Source organism: Stylophora pistillata, chromosome 14, assembly GCF_964205215.1.
Source record: "Stylophora pistillata chromosome 14, jaStyPist1.2, whole genome shotgun sequence".
Taxonomy (NCBI): Eukaryota; Metazoa; Cnidaria; class Anthozoa; order Scleractinia; family Pocilloporidae; genus Stylophora; species Stylophora pistillata.
In genome coordinates, this window is record NC_142532.1 from 4,469,673 (window position 1) to 4,492,687 (window position 23,015).

Sequence of the window (23,015 nt, forward strand, 5' to 3'; positions counted from 1 at the left end):
GAAAGAAGAAAAAGTTATCGATTAAGAACGAAATGGGAATTTTTTAGGGATTAGACATGGAAGTTTGATGCATCAGTTTGATATCGATCGCCGGATAAGAAAAGAATCTGATGAGTCTATTTTTTATAATTAAAATAACCGAGACACTACAAACGTTTACTTCATTACAGAAGTCATTAGTTGATAAAAACAATAGCAAAATTCTCAAACGGGACTGGTCACTGAGTTCTGATAGGAAAGTGTTGGCGTCACGCCTGTAATTGAACGTAGAAATTAATCCAGGGACAGATCACGCCTGTATAATTAGACAGAGCGCGTCCTGTGCACCCCATGAAAATGTATAGCCGTTAGCTGGTTTCTTTCTCAAATTTTTTCATACTTTTGATTAATTGGTAATAGGACTTCTTGTCGTCCAATTCTACCTGTATCCATACCTGTCCTTAATAAATCGGACTCCCGCTTCATCGTCGTTTGATTTTGCCAATTACTCGTAGGATTTTAGACTGAACTGGACTCCACTCAGTCTTTTTACCATTACTAATTGTACTGATAAACATTTAGCTATTTTATCAAAGAGATTCGCAGCACTTCGTAGGGAACACTCAAGAGAACGTGAGTTAAAATACTGTAACATAGAGATGCAGCTTACGGAGTCCTAAAATAATCACACCAATGGACGCCACAGAACCGCTGGCATAAACGACTGCAGGCTTGCTCCAGACCGGTTTACCACCATCATAGGCCGGGTCTACTCTCTGTTGTACTATAAGCTGTGGAACCTCTATGAAAATGAACAATGTAGGACACTGCTTACAACATATTTTGGTTAAAACTCGTAAGTATCATTAACTGGTTAGTTCATGTTGTAGAGCGCCAAACTGCTATGTGGGAAATAAAGGATTCACACACCACAGACCGAACCAACCCTCAGGGTCTTTAAATGATGAAGGAAAATGTGCTGCCTTAGCTATGACATCTGCTAACGGTTAGATATTCTAGTTCTCATGGATAAGGACGAAAAACCGTACGCCCTGTCTCCTGGCTCCTCTGTACTGCTTTGCATGGGTCGATAAAGAAACCATGATCATAACTCCAGTGTTAGAAATACACTTGGTCTGCATACCGTCTTTTACGTGGCTCAGATTCGCTCACGCCTCCGTTACAAGTTTCTGCTAAATGATTTCATCATCATCATTTTTCTTGTGAGACAATCGGTAGATCAAGAAAGATTCCAAATTTTGAGTTCAATGGTGAAGTAAATATTCCATCTTTCTTCATATACTCTAGTAACGCTTTTGAAATTAATGATCTTAACAGGATGCAAAACGTGTCCGACATTTAAACCTACAAATGGCCCATATCGCAATAGAGTTTTCTAAAGCTCAACGGCAAAATATTGGTGCTTAGAATTCGAAGGTTTTAAAGTTCGGAGGAAAGCGGAACCTTCGAGTTTTCCATGTCGAACGAACACAGCTAACATCTACGATCTTTCAAAGCTTCCGATTCAGAAGACACCCTACCCGAGTTAGACAATAAATTGTATACCTTTTTGCGGGTTGAGAACCTCTAGAACCATAGAGTAGGTGTTGGCCACCGCATACCACTTACGACTTACAAGGGACAGCCCTCCCGTCACTCACTCAAGTACGGAGTACTCTTTTTTTCTGAGCTGCAAGTACTTTTCGGGAGAGCAATAGTCATTCTACCCGATAGACTAAGGCTGCGTTCACACTTGGTATCCGAGCATAAGTGCCAGGCACCGGCACAGAGTGTTGCTGTGTTCAGACAGTGGATACCCGATTTATCATGAATACTGCCCGGTTCAGTGTCCGATAATAAGAATAAGACATTTTACTTGGGCACGGGCACGGAGCCCGATTTCTGACTTGGATTATTAAAAAAAAAAAAGAGTTGTGTTTACATTAGTGCCCATCTAGAATCGTACGCGGGCGCTATGCTCGAGCACCAATTGTGAACGCAGCCTAAGATTTCAGACAGGAGACCTTTTCATCCGGATTTCTTACCTAACGCAGAGGCCCAAAATCCTTGAGCTTGAATCAACCAGGGACCACCTGAAAACTTTGTTGGTGGTTTCGCTCCTGTTGATGCGATTAAAACGGATAATTGTATTATCTGAGCAACTATATACCTACCCCTCTCACCCCCCTAACCCAACATTAACCCAAACTTTTTATCAGTAGACTGTTGTTTGGTTAGGGGAGGGGTAGGTAGGCAGATTTTTTAGGTACTGACGTTAATCCATAAAAGCATCAAAATGTTAGTAACCATGTGTTCTACGAATGACTTTTGTGGATCTGATTACGCATACGGTACAAGGATTAAACGCGCCCTTAAAAGCTCTTTCAAAATGTCAAAAATCGCAAACTTGACTCGTACCAATTTTAGCGGTGATGACATGATGCCGATACAGCTCTGTTCCATCACTCAACTTCCCTTTGCACACAAAATGTTTGCCACTTTTTGATTTAAGAGTTCGCCGTTCATCAAGGAAGAGAAGATAATTTTCAGATGCCTTGAACTCCTTGTTAAAAGCATTTTGCACCCAAGCCGTTTTACTGAAATCTAGAAGCTGCCTGAAAAAAAAAAAAAGAATTGAAAGAAAATTTTGACATTCAACTCTAAGGAAAGAGGAATAACACACCGCTGTTCATGCCATCCACGATTTGGCTTTCTGGTCGTGGGAAGTGTGGATATAAGCTGGAGAGAAGTCTTTTCAGAGATAACACTGTTGCGCCAGACTATTATAACCATGAACTACAGATAGCGCGTGTGTGCGAGTAAGATCAAGAGTTTTTCATTCGTTTTTCTTAACCTGTTTTTCACAATAGCCCATTTCCGAATTACCCTTGGCCTCTTTTTCAAAACGAGGCCTGGTGCTCAACCATTCTTGTGAGAATGAGTTTGATTTGCATACAACATTGGGAGCAAGATCATGCTCGGCAGCAGCTACGAAACTCTGGAGTGGCTTACCTATGGAGCTTCGTGAATTTCGGGAATTCGTTGGGATAAGGTGTATACTGAGAAGCTTCCTCTACGTAAGTTTCAAATGTTACCACTTTATATTAAGGAAGTGAATCCTGACCGAAAGAGAGAAATGTTATTGATCATATCATGCCCTACTTTTCCTTAGGAGGGAGATAGAGAGGGAGGGAACAGGAGAGGGAAAAGGGGTTGGGATACAATGGCTTCTTACAACAGATATCGATTGTTCCTCCAGGGGATACCATCGTCGGGTGGCTTTCCACATTTGAAGATAGCCGTTTTGTAGTAATAATTAATAGGCTCTCGATGTTTGTTTTTATTTATTCCTGTTTCCATCCTGACATATTCCACCCGTTCGCTTTGTACGTCTGTGGCGTAGAGAGAAAAAGAGTAGAACGGTTACTGCCTTTCATTCCGGCTAAAAAATTTTGAGTAAGATTCCCGCACAGTCCCGTAGGAATGTAAAACGATGCCGTAGTTTCAAAGGCAATCTACAGTTTTCTTTATCCAAGAACTAATGATGTTTGAAGTATGAGGGAGTGTTTATCGAAATTAAACTTGAATCTAACGAAAGCTAGTTTCAACGAAAGGGAAATTGAAGTAATTCTGATGAAAGCGACGACAAAGTGACCTTAACGAGAAAGCAATCGAAGTTTAACCATAGTTTATGGTTTAACCTAAAAAAATCTTTACAAAGTAACATTCTGAGATCTCTGTCATATGTGCGAATAATTTTTGTCTCAAATATTCAAGAAGTATTTCCAATAGGTTGTAACAGAAAGCTGTTTATGAGTCTTTTTGTTCGGCCTTTTACAGATGTTCGTACAATTAGTAATGGAAAAATGTCTTGAATTCACGTTTATAGGTATCACACGAACAATTGAATATTATCGACGCCACCTTGACACGGGCCTTTGAAGTTTGAAGTCTCTCCCACGATTAAAGCATACAAAGTAACAAGGAACCCAAACTGAACTTCAAAACTCTAGACTCAGTTGAAATACCTTAAAAGTCCGAAGTTTCGTCTCGTTATGTTGAAAGGTATTTAGTACAACCCTCAATGCTGTATAATAGAGGCCTTTTGAAGCATCTTATAGTCAGGGTTTAGACGAATTAAAACCAAGGACAAGGAAGTCACTTTATTAAATGAAGAATATTTAACTCACCGAGAATTTTCTTTTCTAATTTATCTTGCAGAGATTCACCTACAAAGCAAAAAATAAAAAATCAGCTTGCCGTATTTCGTCGAGCTATCGAAGCCTCGTAATATACCAACAGCAAGCAGAAATTCCACAGGTATATTTTTAACTGAAAGGAACAACCTATTGTACCCCCCGGTACTTAGGGTGAATATGAGACCATGAAAACAGTACAGGGCTTTAAAGCTGTAAGTCTAAAGAACATACTCTATCTAAGCGATCAAGAGAATATGTTATTTATCATTTGGAATGTCTGTGAGTGGAAAGGGAAGGGAGAGTAAGAGAAGGAAAAAACAGAGGCATTAAATCATCCAAGGGTGGAAGGAAACGTACCCCTCACCCTCAAAGGAGACTCTTGAAGTTTTCACCTTTATTACCTCCACTTTGAAATCACTGGTCGTCCTTGTAATCTGATTGGCTCTAATTGGTGCGGTTTATTCACGAATCGCACAATTTTTTGCTCTTAAATCGCATCATTTTACGCTTGACTGAGTTTTTGACACATGACGTTAAAGTCTTTTCTGTTTTGCAAACAAAATAAGATGTAAAAACGTTTCCTGTTCCGCTTTTTATTTAAAAACCGGCTCAGTACTGCATCAGTAAAATATTTTAATTGACCGAGTCCTGTATTTGAGCGGTTTCAAAATGGATGTAATAAAGTGGTAATTGAGCCTCGTGTCGTGCAATTTTGGTCTGAAATCGTACTTGTGATTTCAAATCGAACTCGCGCCGCGCGCTCGTTCGAGTTTGAAATCACGCGTATGATTTCAACCCAAATTGCACTCCACTCAGTTCAATTACCATTATTAATCAGAAACGCAGTTAGATCACAGTGAATATAAAGAAAAAGGCCTTCCTTGCAGTTTTGAAACACATGCACGTTCTTACGTAGAAAACACTTCATAAACAGTTTCATTTTAAGAAACAAAGTCCCTTTAATTGAAAAATAACAAAACACAAAAATTTTCATTTTTTGGAGGATACGTGCAGGGCCAAGTTTCACCAGTTAACTCACCAGCATCACAGCCGTAGATTTCAACTCTCATGCAAATATAGTTGTACCACGTAACGGGGACAAATCGAATGTATCGTGCGCGAATTCTCGGATTCAGATATTGCCGTTTTGTATCTCTGGAGTTCCTGTTAGCAATGAAATACTGAAAAGAAAAGAAAATTGTCACCAAGAACCTTAACATAAATTAAGCAATGGATCCAGGCAGTCTTAAACATTGTGCTATTGGTACAGACCTTTTTCATGCAACTTTTTCAAGAGACGGTTATATTTTGATGAGCCAGTGATTAGTCATTTGTTAAGACGCAGAGTGATGTGCACTCGCTTAGCTGGCTCGGGAAAACGAGCGTGGTTCTTGCACGGTGTCTGATTGGTTGACAGGATAGCAACATGTACAGCAGTATGCGCATGCGCATGCAGCATGCACCTGCAACGTGCACATGCAGCATGCACATGTGGTGCAGGCCCTTGTGAGAGGTGCGACTTTTCTGGGCCAATCACAAACCAAAATAAAGCAAAACCAATGTAATCCATGATCACTTCTGTATCAAAATTCTAAGAAAGAGAGTCGATATCTGTGGGCCTTTCTTACCCTCTCTCGTTCTTCCCAGGTGATCACATCCCATGAAAATCCATCTACGCTGTAGTGCACTAAATATCCTGTCACAAAACGACCTAGACCTCTGCTCGAATGGCCTTGGGTGGCGAAACCGTCGATAAACTTCTCTGACAACAAGTCGACCTCTAATAATAGAAGTCAAAGCAAAAGTATGAGAAAAATTTAAGAAATAGGTAAAAAAAGTTATGATTAAATGTTCTGTTTTCTGATCAACTCTGTCAGTGATCTTTTCATCATTATTTTGTTAAGTTGTGAATAGTAATGACAAAAAGGAGGAAGCCTATTTTTAGAAGCAATTTCGTTTCTCTTGGCCTCTCTTGCTACCTGTACTTCATATCTTTTACACCCTTTTTTTTCTGTTTGTTTGTCTCTGCTGGACAAAGTAGAGTAATAAATAAATAAACGGATAAATCAGTAAATTTGATGAAAAAAAAAAGACTGCTTTTAGTCCCATTGAGAACTGCCTTTGAATAGGTTGGAATGAAACAAATATTTTTAACTGGTAAGCAAATGCCACAAAAAGCAAGGATACACCAAAAAAGACCGATGACAGATGATAACGATCCAAGCAGATTGCAATTAGGATGCCTTTAGATTGAGTATCGTCAGAGAGCGAAACCAAAGTAACCACAACGGCCAAGCAGAAGAAAGGAAAACACCCCCATGAACCAATGAGAAATCAAAGTGAAAACGATCAAACAGCCTAAAGCGCGGGAAAACGTAGGCGACCAAACTTGTGAGTGGGTTGCACTACTTTCCTGGATCAATTACGAAGCGACGTGAAGCAAAATCAGTGCAATTTTGCATCCGTTTCGACACTCGATTGAAAATTTCTCCAACTAAGATTAATAACGTAAGGTTATTGATATTTCAAGATGCGAAATTCGTGACTCAACCTACCTAAAAACTCTTTGGGTAGGAAGCTCTTGTGTTTCTTGTTAGATCTAGTATACTCGTAATTTTCCAGCTTCTCCACGCACCATCCACCGACGGTATTAAGGCGTCCATTGCTAGCTTTCGCATTTAGCTCCCCTTTTTTAACTGATGATACCTTTATTTGGTTATCACGGATTTTACGAGACCCCATTCCCAAAGGTGAAGAACAACCTAACAAGAAAGGGACCAACAACCAGCACATTTGGTCAAAAAACGATATCACCAAACAAATTAATATTTGCCGTTTTTATTTTTTGTTTAATTTTTTTTCGTTAAAGGAGCAAATTGATTAGGATTCTATGAGTTTATTAATGGAAACTTGCAAATTTTTGACATTTAAAAATGCAAACGAAACGTTTCAAAAATCTCTTTAATCACGTTCGACATTATGGCAGACAGAAAGGAGAATGAGTGAATTTGAGGAAAATGAACCCGCATAATTTTAAACGTTGTTATATCCGAACACACCATTCATATTTCTGTAGCGTGTGGTAAAAGGAAAAGAAACTAAAATGAAGAACCTTGAAAGCGAAAAGTTTTCCATAATTTGCAGGTTTTCTTTGACTATACAAGAATTAAGTCAGTTCAAACAACTTTAGAAAGACTAGTAACCTTATTTTTACCTCTATTCAATCTTTGTTCGAGACGGCCCCATATGCTAACACATATATTTAGTGAATATAGGCTGATAGTTTCTAAAGAAACTGTTTGGGGCTGCGTCGGTGGGGGTAACGAGACAATCTGAATATATCAACAAGGTTGAAACGGTAAACTGGCCACCGTTGCGATTATAAAAGCTGACGTTTCGAGCGTTAGCCCATCGTTAGCCCTTCGCTCCGACGAAGGGCTAACGCTCGAAACGTCAGCTTTTATAATCGTAACGGTGGCCAATTTACCATTCACCTTTGTTGATATATTCAAATTATTTAGTGAATATAACCTGGCTTTCGCTTCCTTAGATACGGCTTAGTCAATCCTGAAAAGTAAGAATATTAAGTTAGCGTGCTCTGTCTCCAACATGAAGAAAACCAGAGAATTTTTTATTCGCGTTGTCCTACCACCTCAGTTATAACCTTTTTTTCGTTTGAGCGACCGAGCTGCGAAGATGAAGGACCCATGAATATAGATATTTTTTGAAGGGATTTCTTGGAAAATTCAAAGTGTCATGCAAATACAATATTGCTGCTTTTGAGCATCTTCGACCAAATTTATGGGTAGGTTTGAAGCCGATTGAAGCTGAGTATATGAGGCTACACAGCAAAGCTGTCGTAACATGCTGTCTTACGGGGCATGTTTACCACCCTAGAAAACTTAGGATTTATACCGCACCATCTCGAGGTGTTTATTGGGACCCAAAACTAACTCTCACCTGATGGAAAATACAAATATTAGTTTGGAAAGATTTAAAAGGGACCAATGACTACTGACAATAGACTAAGATAAAATTTGGATCGTTATTGGTGGAGAGCATTTAAAAGGTTTCCTGAAGTAACCCCCTTAGGTATGGACCTCCGCAAAAGCTCTTGGCCCGCTTAGTGCTCGGTATATTCTTAACGAAAAATAGCCGCCATCTTTGATTTTAATTGCAGCGGAAAACTGGGGAGAAAAAGAAATTTGTACGAAGGGGGTAAGTGACGATAAAAGATAAAGAGATGGGCCTACCGTCGAATCTAAATCTAAATTAAACATGGTCTGTTAAATAAACGGTCGCGCGCTTCTTAGCGTTAACTCTTCATGATAAGACACTGCACTATAGGCTAAATGTACTTACTCTCTTTCAACTCCGCTAAAGAAAACGTTTACGCCAGCTGATATGCTATTATCAATGTCCAATAGTAGTACCTACCAAATGCATGACCCCATACGCTCATAGCAACGCAGCTCTCCCTTTTTTTATTGGGGGACTCTTTAATCCAGAGGTGCCTTGCGTAGATAGTTGGCATGAGTTCCACAATTGCAGCACACTGATATTTAGCTTGAAAGTCAATAATAAAATCCTAGCAGATGGTAGTATGAAAAAGCAGTTATTATTTTTGTTGTTGTTGTTGTTGTAAACATGGCCGTGCATTTCGAGGGTCTTGTGGAGTACAAAATACGGGTAGAATTGTGCCATGTCTCCCCACAATTACATGGTCACGCACGTGCGTGATATACTTTTCGCCCTGTGCTTGACTACACATCGAGATTAAACTTGTTGAGTTATTGAAGTAAGTAAATATTTCAAAGCGAATAATTAACAACAGTTCATCGTGTTGAAGGCGAATAGTTATATTTTGATACATACTAAAAAAGTGGCATAATATAGCACAAAAAGATGATTAGAACTCAATTACTCCTGAAACGATTCGGATGTAGATTCCACGCGAGCTGCTTAGGGGTGATTAGCAAAGAATATTCGAAGTTTGAGTGGCCAATCAAAGCGCACCTTTAACCCTGTCCATTGTTTCGTATATACTTATTTACAATTATTCGCTTTAGACTCGATCATTCGTCTCGGGGATTACTTAACAACATTCAATCAGCCTGAGGCGAAAAATTGTCTTAGTATTATTGCTATGGTGCTTTAGAATTCTGTCGTTATTTTATTTATTTATTTTCGAAACCATCCCGTTACGATGGTTTGGATTAATCGTATTGGGATAAACAGCCACTTTCCACTAGTATTTATCAGGTTAATCTTATTCCGTCAGCAAAAACCTCACATCCTACTTTTGAAGAGTCTTACGCCAAACTTAGTGGCATCTTTTATGCCAGCTCTTCAGAACTGAATCGAATTTTCTTCTATTGCGGTTATCACTTCCTGCGTAACATGGATAAAACTCGAGGCAGGCATATTTAGATTTACTGCCTCTGCTCTAATCACCTCGCGCGAGGTGCTTATGGTGAGATGTGAAGCAATCCTCAACTAGTCAGAGCGCGTGCATCTTTATAGCGACCGCAGCTCTTATGGTAAACCGAGGTATTCTAGATTTTAGACATTTTGTCTCCTTGTTACAGCTAATCAAACTTAGTTAAGAGTCAGTAATGTCATGCACCTCCATGATCCTGTCGTCCACTTGGTTGTATGTTCCAAAAGGACTCCAGAGTTTTCCATCAAGGCTTGAAGACAGAATCAGACGAAGCGGTGACACGTCTTCGAGGCATTTCACAGATGGGCCTACTCTCTTTGTTTTTCCAAGAAATAGTATTCGCATGACAGAAAGCGGCTGTTTCATGTCAATGCGAAGAAAAACGGAACTATGTTTAGGTGCAGTACGGCTCTGTTGAATGGAACACAAAATGATATCAGAAAGCTACTCTGAGCTACACGGATATGCTGTTTGTCTGTTTTTCTGTCTGTCTGTACGACTGTCTGTCTGTCTGTTTGCTTGCCAGTCTCGCTGTTTGTCTGACTGTTCGCTTGTCATGGTCTGTCTTTCTACCCCTCGCTCTGTCTCTTTTTCTGTTTACCTATTTGTTATCCTATTTGTGTATTTAGCTGTTTCTATCTGTTTGCCTACACGTCTCCATCTCTTTCTGTTCCTCTATCAGCTCTAACATTAAATTTAAACTTATATAATATATTATGCAAGTTTCCTCTCTCCCTGTTCGTCTGTCATTTCCTTGTCTAGCTAACAGCATCAGTGGTTTTAAACAGAAAAATCCTTACCGTACAAAACAGACTTTGTCCAGGTTCAACAAATGCAAGTTTATTGCGATCTTTCAGCTTATTTTTGTTGATAGTCGCCCTATAGAGTTGTATGTGGCCTAAGTCGCGATTGTAAGTGTGTTGTGACGATGGATAAGCCCACGTTCCGAAAGACTCCATTTCATCTGCACATTTGATAGAATAAAAAAAAAATGGTGTTATTTTCTAGGGAGCTCTGACACCGCGCTATACGTACGCCTATTAGGCGGGAAAAAAGAATGTCATCAATGGCCAATCTGAAAATCGACATCTTATTGTGTGAGGCATTCATCACTCGAAACATTGTGATCAACATTTGATAAGACAAAATAGAAACAAATTGATAGTTGATGAATAAATAATCAATCGATGGTTAAGCCATAAATTACACTTTTGATCGGCTTATTGGTGTCATAACCCACGTGGGATTTGGAAGAACAAGGGGAAAGTTTGTAAATTTTCTGACTCTGCCGTTGCAATAAATCATAGGTTTTCGACCAATCAGCTTCCATTTCTATTTCAGTTACGTGGTAAATGGAAGGAAAACCAACAGCATCGGGAGAAGGCAGAACAAAGGGTGCTCCATAGCTCTTAGGCAAGCTTTACGAAGGGTGTTTTTTTCCGCATTTTTTTCCAAGTTTACACTTACTAGTAAGAGAAATAGTATACAATTTAATTTGCGTAAAAATCATATATGGCAGTAGATTTGTCACTTTAAGTACGATATTATACATGTTTTTTCAGATGATCTTTCTTCAACGAACCCCGTATTTAGAAGATACGGAAACCAAGCTACAATTACATGAAATCTATATCAAACATATAGTCAGCATGATAAGAAAGTCTAGGTTAATTTAGAACCGACTTCCGTCCGAGACTTTGTTATTTGACTTCGAAAAATTTACTCCGAAAATGTTTTCTGTGTGGGAAAAGTGGTCGGAAATTAATCTCTTGACGCGCGTTTTTGTCTGATTGGCTGCTCGGGTGTGAATAGCACTTGGTATTCACTTCCGAACTAGCCAATCAGCGCGCGCGAAAGGTACTACTCACTTGTGTGAAATACACTCATCACAATTACCTCGAATTACACTCGAACGTGACTGATTATCACCAGCCCGATTTGAATACTAATAGGAAAATGAAATGGGACAGTGTACGCGTCAAGGCATTGAAATTGGACAAAACGCGATTTTGTGTGACTCTCCTTTAACGAATTGGACTCTACTCAGTCCTATTAGCTTTACTTATTACCTAAGGTTCCCCCTAAAAATGTTGCGAACCAGAGATGTGTTGTTTGATGATAATAGGGATCTCAAACAAACCACGATGGCGACGGCAATGAGGACGTGGCGAAACAAAAGACCTAATAAGCAGAACAATAGCAAGCTCGTGCGTTTTAAAACTTTGTACATTTTTTAGCCGTCCTTTGCAAAACAACAACGTGAAATCGCCAAAATTTTCGTCGTCTAAGAGCGGAAACCGCGACGGCAAATTATTGTAATTTCCACTTGGAACTCAACGCGGCTAATATACGTTATGCTGAGGTTGAGGTGTGGCTCCGTTAGAGACGGTAAACACATGCAGCCATTTTCAAAATTCTAGTTAAAGCCGAAATCAATTTTTTAATCGACGTCTTCCCTGGCGTTACCGTCCCGACTGCTTAAGGTCCCTAATAGCGGCAACGGTATGTTGTGAAGCTTTTCGTCATGCGATCCAATGACACTTAGCAGGTAATTCTATAGTCAATATCGCCTGAATGTTTTAATTTTTTGTACACTTTAGACACTGTTTCAGTTTTTCTAACGAATCTTTGTTATAGAACGGGTCGAAGCCAGCTCTTTGACCCATTAGATGCATTTTCAGAGTTCTGGAAGGAAGCGAACCTAGTGATTTGACGCTAGGGGATTTATCAGTGTTGTTACTTCATATTGTTATATAAGAACTAGAAAGTATGTCGCAAAGAAAGTTCCATTTTTGTTTCAAACTTTGTAAGAATCCATCTCGAAAGTCTAGAAAAAATTGTAGACCCAGGCCTACGGGGCTACAGGTTGGCTACGCCCCAAGCAGAAGACTTTCAGGTTGTTAGTACTTGTGCAATCGATGGATCTTTCCTGCAAGAATTTACTTACCTGAACAACCAAACAGGTCTAGTCTAATGCAAGTGCGCCAGTACGGCAGGTTATTGGTTGGAATTCTCACATATCTTGTTCCAAACATTAAATTTGCGAACGAAATCCTTTTTGATCGAGAGCTTTCCGGTTGCTATGAAGAAAAAACAAAGTTGAATACTTTACTGAAAGTTAGTTGGACATTTAGTGTGGTACGGTTAGTGGAATGATCTTGGATAAAAAAAGGAAAAAGATTATTGGATCAAAGGAAGAAAATGAGATAAAAAGAGAGAAATTTGAGAAAAGGGAGAGATATGGGGAGAGAAAGAAATGAGAGGAATAGAAAATGAGAATATTGGGTAAGATGGTTGATTGAAACTACGCAGAAACGAGTAATGAAGCAGAAGAAATAGGAAGGCCATGGGCAAAAATGATTGGATGGAAGTAGATTTAATTGAAAAAAAAAGTAGGAAAAGGACGAACTAGTCTGAGAACAGTTTGATTGGACATTGAAAAGCCTGCTCGTCTTTACCTTTGGTAATTAAATGCCTAAAATCGAGTTAGCTCAAGTCAGATTCCCATTCAGAATCGTTCTGTTTTTTGTTTTTTTGTTTTTGTATTTGTTTCTTTTTTTTATGGGAAAAGGTTGATTTAGCAGTGCCTGCATGTCCTTACTTAATCTCTTAGTGATAAAAATAAAATCCTTCCCCCCTCTCACTTGTTATTATTTCCCTAAATCATAGCTTTTCAATGTAGGGGTAGGGGTGCTCTTTCGTAACTGCCGTAGCTCTCGAAAAACGAGCGGTGAGGCTCATATGTTATGTTCTTGGGTTAAACACTTTACTGCTAAAATGCCACTCTCCGTTCAGGAGAATAAATGGTACCATGACACAAAGTGTCAAGGAAACCTTAAGGATCATTTACGGTTACCGATAATAGATTAATGGTATAGCTGGTAGTGCTGGCATATTGCCCGTGAGCAAGATGAAGCGAATTCTATGTTCTCATGGGCAATTCGAGCAAGCATAAGCCCATTCGTGCCCGCTTGAGATTGCCTGCTTGATCCCGTGCAATTAAACAAATCCTCGTAAAGTTTGTGTAGTTCCCTATCTTAATTCAACTGAAGTTTTGACGATCACTGTTCATCACTGTGAACCAATGAAATTACGCTATTTTTTCATTTGTGAAATGAAAAACGAACACACGCCATTACAGTTACCTTTCTTTTCCAGCGCACGAACATAAGTAAGTCATTCTTGATTCTTATTAAAAGTGAAATCTTTTTGCTATATGATAAATTCTTCATTGATCAAGTTCGACTGCGTCTCGGTCCATAAAAACGCAAAAGGAAAACTATGCTAACCGCCCCCCGGCTAGCTGAATTGGTTAGAGCGCCGGATTGTGTTGTGTAGATGGTCGAGGGTTCGAGCCCCGGCCGGACCACTACTCATGGTCTTAAAATAATTGAGGAGAATTTGCTACCTTTCTATATAATATCAAGAAATGGATAGATATTCTAGTCTTCTCGGATAAGGACGAATAAACCGTAGGCCCCGTCTCCTGCAGGGTTAGGGGTAGGAGACGTTAATTTCCCGCGCACGAGATTACTGTGTGGTGGATGTCCTCCCCTGGGGTGGGATGGGTGGGTGTTACAGGGCCCCATTTAAACCAGCTATGCTGAACTGGGCTACCCTGTCTAAATATTCGTAAATACATACATACCATACAACCATTTCGACTTCACGCTTCGTGAGATAAGCTCCAGAAGCTGGACTATTTGGTTATAAAGGGCTTGTTTTACAGGTAGGTAAGGTAACCTGTCCACCCGTGGTCGAAAAACCCGCGTTTAGATACAATCTTACGACCCCGTGATCCCGGGGGGAAGTTTCTAGAGTTTGTTGAAGCGCTTACAAATCTAACATGTACACAACCGCCACTGTGCAGGTTACTCTACCTTGAGACGGCACACCGGGCAATCCGTCTACACGGGTTACCCCACCTATCATATAAACGTGATCAAGATAGAGTAGGAGATTGCATGGATAGGCGGTTTACCACACCCAGGTGGTTTACCTCACCTATCTAGGGTCCCTCACCTCCATGTAAACAGATATGATTGCAAAGCGACCATAATGAGATGGACTTACCCTTATGCTTTTCCAAGACACTCTGTCCTCACTGAATCGAAGTTTTGTATAACTCATATATTGGCTCCACTTTTCATCTATTCCTGAAAATAAAACAACTTCCGCCCTCGTGATGTACCTGCGATAGAGCAGGTCGACTTCTAGCCAGTCGGGTTCGTGGTGTCTGTAAGTAAGAGCGTACACACACCATTTTCTCTCCGAGCCCTTCCAATCCTCTCCGTAATTATTTATGTATGGCTGTGAGAAAGAAAAAATGAGCCACTTTACGGTTGTGTGCTTGGTTGTCAAAGTAAATTACTTTTGAGAGGTTAGACATCGTGAAAACTGTCCACGTGGTGAAGATTGAGCTGCGCGACAAACCAACTAACGGCTGCAAAAAGACTTACAATAAATTATTATTAAATAATTAGTTACTCATTAGTCAATTCATGATTATTAAGTTATTATTTAAGGTTTACTTACCGCTGAATTGAGAGTTATCTGCCAATACTGAACGTAAATGGGATAGATGTAATGACAATCAACTACAATCAGGAAAAAAATGTTTGAGTCGTTTTGAATCAATGATGAAACAAACACAGATTGATATCAACATTAGGAAACAAAGGCCACGTTCAATACAAGGTCTCGCTGGCTGAGGACCGGGGAGGGGCACATTGATACGAGAAAGGCCAATGGCATGCAAAAGCTCGTATGTAGGGACCAGTCTTTTTTATTAACGAGGGGGGAGACATTGTATCATTCTTACGACCCCCCCTTTAGTGGTAGTTGATCGACAGTTTATTTTCTATAGCCACCCCTTATACTCTAGATGAACAACTGATCTCCTTTGTTCTCTCCTGAAAACCTGACGTTTCGAGCGTTAGCCGTTCGTCATCGCTCTGACGAAGGGCTAACGCTCGAAACGTCAGCTTTTTAACTCTTTACGGTGGCCAATTTATAATTTCAACTTAGTTGATATTACAAAATTACCTTGTTACCCCCACCGACGCAGCACTACAGTTTCTTTAGAAACTTACCTCCTTCATTCTCCTGAAAACCGTTTGTTCCCCTCCAAAAATTCTTCCTTTCCCTTCCCCCCCCCCCCCTCGCGATAGATAATAGCTGGTCAATTAGGGGCTTTTGCAGGGTAAAGAGAAAACTTTTTGTGCTCCATATTCAAAGAGGAAAACCACGGCTTTCGTAAATTTTTCTCCTGCCCAAAATGGAACGGGACTTGTTACCAATTCAAAGAAGTATGGCTGACACTTTAATGAATTTGGCGGGCAGCAAGCAATCAGTACTGAGTGCAAGAAGTTGGCTAAAGTTTCAACTTCTATGTGTTATATCTAAACTTTTAGAATTAAAAAAAGAGAACCAGAGAGCGTTTTACTTACCTATGCTAATGAATCTATTTGTTTTTGCAATGATTTGTTTGTTTTTCAAGGCCCATGTTACAAGAAACAAGAGATAAATAATATGAAGAAACGAAGGAAGTCGCTGACAGAGATAGGCCAAAGGTAGGAAATAACCATACTTTATGTATATAGTTCAATGTAGGAATCTTTCCAATTTTTTTAGATTTTGTCTCTGCTTGCATTGGTTTAAGAGAACTGTTACTGATAACTAACTCTGGAACCGAAAGAGCCGTTAAAGGGTTTGTGCATGCCCATATTACGAACTTTCTCCAGCTCTGGTGTGAAACCATAACAACACTAAAAGTGAAATAAGGAGGATTTAAAATATTAGAAAGTTGCACAGTTTTCTTTCTAGGTCAAAGGTAATACGAAAAATTAACCTTTTGTAATAGACCGTCCTTCGAGAGGTGCACACACACACAAAAAAAACGTTTGCACACCATACTCATATCCTTATCCGATAGTCAATGTTACGTCATATTTGTAGATATGCTTGCTAGGCTGTGTGTATTCACGTGCAGCGCATGTGATTTCAAATGAACCAATAACGTCCACAGACTTTAACCTTGACATTGAAAATTGAAGTGGACACTTTTGTTTACCCTTAGCTTGTTTTTTTCTCTCAGAGCCGGATAGTTTTTTTCTCTCCTTCAACGCAATTTTTTAATTTATTTTTCTTTGGAATTCAAGAAGTTTCCCAAATTTCTATTTTAGCAAAATGTTGTAGTTAACTTAAAAAGAGTTATTTACATAATTTAAAACAGAGTTGGACTCAATCCTCCCCTTCCGAGAAAGGATATTTGACAGAATTGAAGGTAGACATAAAAGCTTTTAATTTTTTTGAAATTGTTACCAGTTTTCAGTCCCCCAGCGGAGGATCACAACCCTTCCTTGAAAGCTCTTGTGCGATTCCACCACTCACCTGACTCACAGCCGTACAGCTCAAGACTCAAACACTGGCGTTCGCGCCAAGCATGAAGTTTCATACGGAAAAACCGCGCATGAAGAAGCGGGTCGAAAGACTGGTAACCAGCCCTGGCTTTATAGTCGTTTTTTCGAACAGATTTGTGTTCCCGGATGCTGTGAAAATGCTGGAATGAAACAAAAGGTATGTAAAATTTGAGGAAGACATTTTCTCATGCTTTTACCGAGTCTCTATGACTTGAGCTTTCGATAAGATTGATCGAGGGGTCAGTTAGTTGCTCTCAGCTTTTAGCACCATTAATGTTTTAGTTTTAATTAGTTTAGTTTCTTAGCTTCGCCGACAGGCAGGGGCACCGTAACAGCTTGCGCCAATTGCTGCGGGCCCAGTAAACCCACCCATTCCAGCCCAGGAAGGGACATCCATCACACAGTAATCTCGTGCGTGGGAAATTAACGTCTCCTACCTCTAACCCTGCAGGAGACGGGACCTCCATTTATTCGTCCCTATCCGAGAAGACTAGAATATGTAACCATTTCTTGATGTTATAGAAAGGCAGCATATTCTTCTAAATTGTTTTAAGACCTTGAGTGTTAGTCCGGCCGGGGCTCGAACCCTCGACCTCCCGCACAACAGTCCAGCGCTCTATCCATTGAGCTAACCGGGAGGTGGTTAATCTAGATAGTCAAGTTAAAAAATCATGAAGTGACAGTGCGAGACGTACACTGGGAGTCAAGTACTTTCAGCTCTTAGCACTGTCAATCTATATATTAAAGTTCAAAAATCATCAAGAAGGGAATGTTTGAGTCATTAGGAGTCAATGTCTTTCAGCTTTTATCACTGTTAATCTATTTAGTCAAGTTGAAAAATCATCAAGGAGCGAGTGACCGTTTGAGACAGTGGGATTCCATTGCTTTCAGCTTTTAGCAGTGTTAATCTATATAGTCTAGTTGAATAATCATCAAGAAATGATTGTTTGGGACATTGGGAGTCCGACCATTGCTTTTAGCTCTGTAAATCTATATAGCCAAGTTGAACAATCATCCAGAAATGACTGTTTGGGACATTGGGAGTCCGACAATTGCTTTTAGCTTTTAGCACTGTAAATCTATATAGCCAAGTTGAACAATCATCAAGAAGTGACTATTTGAGACCATGAGAGTCTATTGTTTGAACCTTTTATCACTGTTTATTTATATAGTTAAAGTTTAACCGTTGTCAAGAAGTTACTGAGACATTGGGAGTCCACTTTTTTCAGCTTTTAGCACTGTTTATCTATATCGTCAAGTTGAATCAATAATACATATTTTCTTTACATCTTTTGTTGTTGAAAACATATTCCCTTTCCTCAGTCAAGCATAACCGTGTAAAAGAAGTGCAAGGTAGCAGTATTGATTGCTATTTTTGTTTGTAAAGATCAGATAAACCGGATAACGAACGTAACGGAGCAGAGTGGGTACTTAAGAGGGAATTATTTTCGTTCGATTTTTTTTCGTCGAATTGTCATTGAAAGTATTTTTTTGTTTGTTTGTTTGTTTGCTTTTTTTTGGTAGGAAGGTCATTGACCTCTAGAAAAAATGTCGTAGTAAGAGAACGAGAACCCAACACCAACGCAACCTTCTTGAGGCGTCAAATGCGAACATCAAACCTGAACAAGAGCGGTGAAGGATGGAGGAGGAGGGGGGGGGGGTGAGTTGAAGATAAGGGGGGTGGTGAGTTAAGGGAGATCTCTCTTCTCACCGCCTATCCTTGTAACCTATCTAGAGAAGAGATGTAATGATTAGAATCTTTTTTCCCGAGGGTTGCCATGTTCATCCTTGATCACGGTCCATAGTCGGCCATCTGGACTGAATTCCACGCTGTAATGAGTCACTCTCCACTTCCATTCCGAATCGGCTCTTCGACTGACACGCCAATCCCATCCCTCTATTAGAGCACCTGATATAAGTTTCATTGCTCCTAAAAAAAAGACAAGGGTGTCCAAATATCAATAATAGCCACGATGATAACAATAACAACTACTAACAGCCTTGAACGAGAATGATATATGGTGATAATACTAATAGTGATAACACTGGTATCGCTAATACTAAAAGTGTCTAATAATAACTGTATGATGCAAAGGAAATTAAGTAACTATGATATAGAATCGCATAGTTGAAATAAAATCTCACATTCTGATTGGTCAACGAAGCGAGGTATTGCAGTAAATGGTTTGAACCCGGGGGTAACATGTGAAGGTGTAGTCTGATCGTCCGGGTGAGTGTAGTCCTGAGAAGGACTGTTGTCGGTGGCAGTGACTGACGTTTCGACAACCTGTGCGGAAGTCATCATCAGAGTCAAGTGATGACTTGACTCTGATGATGACTTCCGCACAGGTTGTCGAAACGTCAGTCACTGCCACCGACAACAGTCCTTCTCAGGACTACACTCACCCGGACGATCAGACTACACCTTCACGAAGCGAGGTATTTAGCGTGGAATTGCGAGTTCAAAACGAGGCTAAGTGATATTGTTTCGCATCTCTTGTTTCAGGATAAAAACAAACAATATAATTGCTGTTTTCTCTTTTTTTCTTATTTTGTAATCAATTATGCGATTCAAGGAAAATGCAATATACCTGACTCGTAAATTCCGCGCTGAATCGCACTTGAAAACCAATATCGCACTCATCACCTCGCGACTCGTGCGTTTAATCGTTAAGTAATGAATTTTCCTATAGTATTAGTGAAATTGATTGGAAGAAGGAAGAAAACCGTTGTTTTGAAACGATAATTCTTAAAGCTTGTTTGAGTTACAAATTTGATTTGACATCAGTCCGACCTAGCTTATTTTAAAGTTCAACAGTTCGTTTTTCGGGTCCGATTGTTGACCTACGATACACGACTTTTTATCCGTAGAACGGAGTGAAGACCGAGTGTCTTCCGACGAGTCTTTGACTGCCCCGGAAAATCCTGATCTGACCTCATTTCGGGTCCGATTGCTGACCTACGATACACGACTTTTTTTCCGTAGAACTGAGTGAAGCCCGAGTGTCTTCCGACGAGTCTTTGACTGCCCCGGAAAATCCTGATCTGACCTCATTTCGGGATTGATTGTTGACCTACGATACACGACTTTTTTTCCGTAGAACTGAGTGAAGACCGAGCGTCTTCCGACGAGTCTTTGACTACCCAAATCCTGATCTGACCTCATTTCTAGAAATTTTTCAGTATATCGACCGCGAAGTTAAGATGGCACGAAGTTTTAGCATTTTACATTGCTACTTTGGGCAACATTCGAAGCTCATGTAAGCTTATATGAAAATCTTCGTCGCCGAGCACTTCACATATGTTTAACTTAGGAAAAGCTGGCAGTTATGTGTAAGTTAACATATGAATTCCATGTTGCCGGGCTTCTGTTCAGTAATATATTACAGATGACTTCGCAAAGTTATAACTACAACAAAAAGAGTAGCAGACGAGGCGCAACTGAAAACTTCTCTGATATTCTCACTACATCTTGACATCTCTAATCTGATACTGAACAGACACTTGGCAACGTGGAACCAATGGGCCGATTATTCAAACAAAGTTAGCCGTTGTGTAACAAAACCGTGTCTTAAACTATATTCATTTTAGTCGAGCCTTTTATCTGAACATTTATTTTTGTGAACAGCGTCAATAAGGCCGACAATAACTGAGGCCCATGCTGCGGTTTGGGTTAGACCTTGATTAAATGACTGGCTTAGTGTGTTTTGTGATAAGAAAGCAAAATTTTGTTAATTATGACGTCAACTAGGCGTCTGTCCTCTTATACCATAAGCAAGAACCAATCAGAATGCGTGTATCATTCAGCTATCAATATGAGCAGTAATCTTACCCAGGTCTACTTGGACCCATTCCTTCAAGGTTTTGTCCTTAACGCACCAAGGGACACTCTCATTTACAACTCGGCGACGGTCTCCAAAAAGATAATGTTCAGAGGAAACTTGGATTTGTCGTCCGGGGTCGAAGTCCTCGCTCCTCAACAGTGGCTTCATGCAGTCTGTAGCCAACAGATAAGAAAAAAATATTTCATCAAGTAGAAAGAATATCGTGTTTTGTAAATTAGCTAGCAGATCAAAACCACTGGATCAAATGATTGGTTTGCGAGTCACTGACGTAACAAAATGTCTTGCAATGGTAGTCTTGTTTAGTAATTGTTTTTGATCATTGGAAGACTAAGTTTTTTTTGTTTTATTCTATTAATAAATGCTTTTTTTTTCACTTTGAAAATTATTCTCTAAAAGTCCAAGGAAGTCAGTTATCTGTTCTGTTTCTTTTTTTTTTTTTTTTTTTTCGTTATTTGCTTTTTTTTTTTCGCCAAAGACGAGCATAGTCAAACCTTTAATGAGCGGTTGAAGTGATTGCAAAACGTACTACCCTATGCACTAGATAGAGATTTATCCATTGCTTATCGATATTCAACCTTCGAACAGCTAGGGCCAGAATAGTATTACTGCAAATACATTTTGACCACGGTTTACGTATACGTACTATGAGTGAAAAAAGATTTGTTGATAGTTTGCAAGTCATATACTGGGTTCTTGGGTAATAAAAAGAACAAAAAAAGGAAATTCATCGAATAATGAAAACCATTTATTGTCATAAAGAATGACCGTGCAAATTTTATTTTAATGGTAAACTCGTTGCGTAATTTCTTAAAATCAAAAAATGAGGGTCTCAATGGAGTGATGGATTTTACGGCTAAGGGTGATAATTTTACATCTACATCTACATTCACATTTTAATACGTCGGTAAAGTCGTTAGATATCACACCAACGTTAAAAATAACAACAATCGAAATAATATCTACCAGTTTAAGGTTTCTCATTAAAATACTTGGAAATCTTGAGTTCTAAAAGTCTCTAAAGAGATGCTTTGAACAATATCTTTCGGAAGTTTGTTCCATATCCTGAGGGTGCGTGGAAAGAAGGAATAAAAATATACTTTCTTTGTGGCTTTTATAATAAAAAATTTTGGCCATTGTAGGGCGGACAGTTCATTTCTTTCCTTTGTAGTAATTAGAATTATTAGCTAAAAAGATTACGGTAACCTTTTCCACGATTAATGGTTAAAATTTGTCAATTTTACGACTAACGGCTAGATTTGTTTTGCCGTTTTACGGTTAACGGTCAAACCCACTGAACCCATCTTAAACTATCTATCTGCGTTAGCTCCCTATAACAATGGCCCTTGCGATTACTTCGATTATAGTCTTACGACAGTCCGTTGGAGAAGCGCGCTATTATTACTGCTCAAAAACTGATCACAATTTCTCTCTCTTTCTGTTTTTTTTTTCTTTTTTTTTGATTTTGTTCTTACATGGTGTGTCTTTCTTAATCATCGGAATCCAAAACTCAGCATCGATGACAAGAGGAAATGGATGAAATAGTAAAAGGAAAATGATGTGTAGTAATGTGCACATGATGACAATGAAAAACGCAACGACGTTTTGTTTTTGAAATGAGCAACAAAAGGTTACCATCGCAACGAAATAAACGATACCTGACCGCGCGCGCTCAATAATTGTGGAATGTAAGAAGGGGTGACGAGAGAAACAAGAAATTATTTGACCGCGCAGCATGTTTTGATAAATGTTAAAAAAAATTATTTTGTAAAAACAGTCTTAAGTTCAATTTCGAAAAAGAGAAACGAGATTAATAAATTGTACATAAACTTAGCATTAAAGAAGAAATTCCTTTATATTTCAGAAACTGAGAGGGGATTAGTTTTACGGGAGTTCAATTCGACTCCATAAAGGAACGTTAAGCGTACACGAAAGTGCCTGCGTGCATTAACAGGGGATAAAAACTAGAGAAAATTTGAAAGGTAAATGCCGTATAAAATTTCCTATCGCTCTCACTTGAACTGTTTGGTCACCCATTCCACGCGACTAAATATAAGAATTAATTTGGATATATCAACAAAGTTGAAATGGTATTATTTTAATATAAAAATATTCTCATGCTTATTAGAAAAAC

General features: G+C 39.3%; 1 protein-coding gene across 1 annotated transcript in view; it reads right to left on the bottom strand.

Moving 5' to 3' along the window:
- Positions 1-22,566, bottom strand: part of LOC148716172 (uncharacterized) — a 30,223-nt gene extending 7,657 nt beyond the window's left edge. Inside the window, exons 1-19 of the mRNA XM_088745694.1 lie at positions 22,357-22,566; positions 20,872-21,036; positions 18,807-18,969; positions 17,011-17,180; positions 15,154-15,215; positions 14,692-14,928; positions 12,566-12,698; positions 10,419-10,582; positions 9,805-10,029; positions 8,616-8,766; positions 7,710-7,745; positions 6,734-6,940; positions 5,807-5,958; positions 5,218-5,359; positions 4,170-4,208; positions 3,215-3,371; positions 2,398-2,594; positions 2,025-2,099; positions 650-781 (exon numbers count right to left, since the gene is read on the bottom strand). Coding sequence (XP_088601820.1) covers positions 650-781; positions 2,025-2,099; positions 2,398-2,594; positions 3,215-3,371; positions 4,170-4,208; positions 5,218-5,359; positions 5,807-5,958; positions 6,734-6,940; positions 7,710-7,745; positions 8,616-8,766; positions 9,805-10,029; positions 10,419-10,582; positions 12,566-12,698; positions 14,692-14,928; positions 15,154-15,215; positions 17,011-17,180; positions 18,807-18,969; positions 20,872-21,036; positions 22,357-22,519 — 2,770 coding nt within the window. The 5' untranslated portion in view covers positions 22,520-22,566. The remainder of the gene's footprint in view (positions 1-649; positions 782-2,024; positions 2,100-2,397; positions 2,595-3,214; positions 3,372-4,169; positions 4,209-5,217; positions 5,360-5,806; positions 5,959-6,733; positions 6,941-7,709; positions 7,746-8,615; positions 8,767-9,804; positions 10,030-10,418; positions 10,583-12,565; positions 12,699-14,691; positions 14,929-15,153; positions 15,216-17,010; positions 17,181-18,806; positions 18,970-20,871; positions 21,037-22,356) is intronic.
- Positions 22,567-23,015: the final 449 nt, after the last annotated feature.